General features: G+C 53.2%; 1 protein-coding gene across 1 annotated transcript; it reads right to left on the reverse strand.

The window, feature by feature from the left end:
• Positions 1-559: 559 nt before the first annotated feature.
• LOC119355393 (formin-like protein 2) lies at positions 560-3,737 on the reverse strand. Its single transcript, XM_037622195.1, has 4 exons — positions 2,132-3,737; positions 1,844-2,034; positions 1,511-1,746; positions 560-1,428 (listed from the first exon to the last, which is right to left on the reverse strand). The coding sequence occupies exons 1-4, from the start codon at positions 3,571-3,573 to the stop codon at positions 769-771; spliced, it is 2,529 nt and encodes an 842-aa protein (XP_037478092.1). The 5' UTR covers positions 3,574-3,737; the 3' UTR covers positions 560-768.
• Positions 3,738-4,923: the final 1,186 nt, after the last annotated feature.

Raw genomic sequence — 4,923 nt, forward strand, 5'->3', positions numbered from 1 at the left:
CCTTAATTTATAAAGCAGGAATCTATATCCTAAAAAAACATATTAGTCAAAGGAGTTAGTATTATGTCATTTCATGATCTATGATCCAAGACATTATACATGTAATAATGGTTAGAGTTTGAATAAATTACATGTTATTTGAGAAAAAAGGTTTATCTTACTACTACGCTTATCAGTGTAAGTATTTTATATCCATTATTACTAGCAGACTAACCTCCGTATATATAAAGGACTACCCTTCGGGTTCTGAAAGAGCACGAGGCAGACATAGCGGCAGAGAAAATAAACATGGTTCTGCACGTGGGACTCTGAAACTCTGCAGGTGACACTAACCGATTCAAAATTTCAAATTCTGCAGAAAGAGATATGAGCAATGAGACAAAAGAGGACTAAACAAGGGGACAAACACACGCCAACTTGTTTGTTTCAACAGTTTGTCTAATTCATATCTAGATGTCTTTTAAGAACATCACATCTAAACTTTCACAAATAACGCAGCAAGCAACAAGGAAAAAAAAGCTGGGACAAAAAATAAACCACAAATATAATGGACACAAGGTTAGACGTGACATATGTGTCTTAGACAGACCCTTGTTTCAAACGGTGCCAGTTCAAACATCATCTCGTCTCTTCCCAGTGAGTGATCAACTCATCAACTATACATCTCAATCTTCAACAATCTAGTCTTCTACCAAACCAAAATCATCAGTGGACTATGTATAATGGATTCTGTTCTAATCTAGCCAAGAACCACTCAAAACCAAAGCATCATACGTTATTCAGAACAGGATTCCAAGCATGGAAATTCTTGACCCCCCTGACCTCCTTGCACACCCGCTCCAGCATCCCCAGGAAGTCCCTGACGATGACGAAGATCCTGAGCGGGCTCGCCTCGTCCTTGCCCACGTCGCCGTGGTAGTACTCGGTGATGTCCCTCACGTGGCCCAGCACCCGGCGCTCGCCGTCCTCCAGCTCCCGGATCACCTCCTCGGCTTGGCTGACGAAGGGCGCCATGAAGGCGACGAAGCACCCGTTCCTCTCGTCGCCGGAGAGGCCGCTCCCCACCAGCTCCTTGATCCGGGAGATGCCCTGCGACAGGCTGGAGACCGACGTGGTGAGCACGTCCAGGTCCACGGTCGCCGTTTTCTTGACGTTGGTGAGCTCGGTGGCCAGGCCGGTGCTGATGTCTGTCCCCTCGGCCGCGCGCGTCGGCGACTTCTGCGACCGCGTCATTTCTTGGACCACGAAGTGCAGCAGCGTCGTCTTCCCGTCGGCGCCCTTGACGTCGGCGAGCTTGAGCAGCGTGTCGAGCTTGAATGCCATGGCGCCGCCCCGCGCCGTCCCGACGTTCATCCGGTTCCCTGTCTTGAGCACGGCCTCCAGCAGCTTCATGAATAGCTTGCTCGACATCAGCTCCCTGCACGCGTCCTTTCGAAACAAAGAAACAAAAACGTCAAGGAACTAGCGCGCGGTTGCAACAGTAGCATGTCGAGCTCTGCTCAGCGCTCACCTCGAGCATGGCGAACGACTTCCTGATATGGCCGACCTCGTCGGCGAAGGTCTCGCGGTACAGCATCGTCTCGACTCGTGCGAAGGCGCACGGTATCGTGAGCACCGCCTTGAGGAGCCTCTCCGCCGGGACCAGGCTCTCGACGTCGCCGTCGTAGCCGGAGAGCTTTTCCACCTCCTCCTTGGTCGGCGCCATCTTGGCGAGCGCCTCCAGTTGTTGCACCGACAGGCCGTTCCCTGCACCAAAGATCCAGCAACCAAATCAAGGATCACCACCGTATGATATGAGCGTGTCCTGTTGATAGATACGTGCGCCGTGCAGCCGTTGAGTTACCGTGCAGCAGCGCGGCGTAGATTTGCTCGGCGGTGGCGTTCACCGCCTTCATGAGGATGGTGATGTTCTGCAGCCGCTTGGGGTCCAGGACATGGTTGCCGAGGGATGGGCTCCGGCTCTGGGCCTCCTCGTGCTTCGCCGAGAGCCTCGAGTTGTACAGGAACAGCGACTCGATCATCTGCTCGTCCAATCTGCAAACCAAAAATTATCGAAAGTTGTACTGCTTCAGATTCAAAGATGAGTGCGTGCGTGACAGAAAAACGGAAAGTCAAACTGATCCAGGCTTACTCGAATGAGCTCGATCGGATTCTGTCCCACACCATCCGGCGGTTGGGTGCCTGGCGCACCTTGTCCCAGTGCAGAGGCTTCAGCTTAGGCAGCGCGGCGCCATTCTTCCCCAGCGGCGCGCTCTGCCTCAGCATGCCCGGCGGCGCGGGCGGCGGCGGTAGACCCGGGCCACCACTTCTCCGAAAATTCTGCTCTTTCAGTATGAGCAGTGGTGGGGGTGGCGGCGGCGGCGGTGGCACAACACCCGGACCACAAGCCGGCTGCAGTGGCGGCGGCGGTGGAGGAGGAGGTGGTGGTGGCACCGTCATGTCACTTGCAGCGTCCGAGCGCACGGTTCCTGCCTCTGCTTTTGTCTCCTTTGATTGGCGCGTGCTGCTGCTCTGCACTCCTGGAAAGCTCAATGAGCCGCGGGTTCGCCGGAGCTCAGGATCCATGAAGAGCCGCGCTGCTGACTCCGACGAGCTCGGCGAGTGGGCGCGGCACACTCGCTCCTCGTTCCCGGGCGTGCGCGGGCATTGCGGCGAATAAGGACTCGCGGCCTTCATTTTATCCGCGGGCGTCGCAGGAGCAGAGCTCCGCCGTCTTGACCGCGCGGAAGGTGACGGCGACACGCCGTCGGCCAGACCGGACTTTGTGTCCCGGAGCTCGGAGTAGGAGAAGTGCGAGGAGTTGAAGCAACACGAAGAATGGACCGACCCGGCGCCGTCGTCTTCGGAGCAAGCTCCGGCATCGTTTTCTTCTTCAAGCTTCGGTTCGTCATCTTTCGGTCCGGGCACGACCGTCCCCGGCGCCTCAGCGTCGTCGTGCCCTGCCCCGATGTACGGCTTGACGGCGTCCAGGTAGAGCAGGTTCGGGCCAGGATCAAAGCTCACCTTGTTAGTGGCGCCGCTCTGCTCAGCCCCGTCGCGCCTCCTCTGAAACTTCCTGCACGTGAGGAACACCACAAGGACGACAAGGAGCACCACCAGCGCGCCGGAGAGCGCCGCGGCGGCGGCCACAATGACTAGCTGCATGCTTTTCTTCCCATCGTGGTCGTGCCCACCTCCCCCGTCCCGCGGGCTGTGCGCCGTGCCGTTCCTCCTGTGGGCGACTTTCCCGGGGACGGGGTCCGGGAGGCGCGCGTTCTTGTGGAGCAGCGGCAAGTGGGCACGACGACCCGTGGCCGGCGCCGGTGCCGGTGCGGGTGCGAGAGCCGGAGCCGGAGCCGGAGCGACGGCATGGGCGTGATGCTGCCTCCGCAATGGCCTCGGGCCCAGAGCACCAATGCCAAGCAGCAATCTGAAGCTGCCAACACCCCCACCATCAGCTTGATCTCCCCTCTCCTCGCCGTTGCAGCCTACCGAGAAGAGAAGCACGGCAAAGGACACGATGAAGAAGAGGCGCGGCAGGCGGTGGCGTCTACCGAGATTGGACATGATTGCAGGCTTGCAGGCATCAGCCATTTCAAGGTGGGGAGGAAGGAGGAAATGCTCGTCTGATTTGGTAGAAGAGCTGCGGAAAGGCTGTGCGATCCACGGAATGGAGCAGGCACGTACGCACGCACGCACACGCACCGGCAGGGCAGCCAAGGTAGGCGTCGACGCCACTGCAAGGAACCTCTGAGCAACTGCAGGTACGTGCAGTGCAATAGTTTGCATGTGTACCTGCCTATATGCTTTTGCATCACCCTGTCCATGCACCCGTCCGCTAAGAATAGATAGGCGTCAATGGCACTCAAGTTTGAACTGCTTAACAGTAGTTTGTGTCATGTGCGGTCAGATTCAAACGGACAGTAAAAAACAGTTAGGCACGGAAATTCAAATCATTTTCTATTGCCCTGTCGTCGTTGCTGTTGGTTTTGCTCGCGCGTCCCTTTGCGAGTTCGCTGCGTGCGCTCTGCAGACTTGTTTTTTACCGCAAGGCTGTTTGGCCATCAGGCGTCAGACAACAATGTTATCCGCCTTTTACTGGTAACCGATCTGGGTGGGGGTCTGGGACAATGATTCTCCCCTGTAAAACGATTCAATGCCGCTGGTCTCAGCCGTTTGAATTGGCAGGAGTACGTACACATGCCAGGTGGTGTGTTTAAAACAAACTGTATAAGGCACCGTACCCTAGCCTGGGTGCTGTTGGATTGGTGGCATCTAGTAGTAGCAGGGATGCGTGGACCCATGAATGTGGTTGGGAATTGAGTGCCCTCAAAGGATGAAGAGAGAAGTGTATATTACACCTCTCAACTTTAGCCCTAGTTTAATATACACCCCCCAACTCTAATACCATCTACTTTATACCCCCCAACTCTTAAAACCAGGCGGAATTCAACCCTCCTCTTCCCGTTGACCGGTTTTGACATGTTGACTGGGTGAACAGTAACAAAAATCAAAAAATATTTTGGTTTTCCAAATGAGTGAACAGTAAATTCAAAAAAAAGTTGGAAATAAAATTCAACAAGCAGTTTTGATTTTTTACCTGGTGAATAGTAAATTCCAAAAATACTTTTTCCAAAAAAACCGAATTATTTTTGCGTGGACGATTTTTCAGCGCGTGATGTCTGTGACAATTTTCAGTTTGTTTGGACATTTCAGTGGTCTCTCAACAAAAAAAATATATCAGCCCGAACTGTTGACTGTTTCATGCAAATATAATTCAGAAATTTTTGTTTTCTTATTTTTTTTCCTGAAATTTAGTGTTCACCCACACAAAAAACAACATTTTAAAAAATCAAAATTATTTTATTATTATTTATTTAGAACTTTTTAAAATTTTACTGTTCAGCCGGTGAAAAAACGTAATTTTTTTTAAATATATTTCTT

Source organism: Triticum dicoccoides, chromosome 2A, assembly GCF_002162155.2.
Source record: "Triticum dicoccoides isolate Atlit2015 ecotype Zavitan chromosome 2A, WEW_v2.0, whole genome shotgun sequence".
Classification (NCBI taxonomy): domain Eukaryota; kingdom Viridiplantae; phylum Streptophyta; class Magnoliopsida; order Poales; family Poaceae; genus Triticum; species Triticum dicoccoides.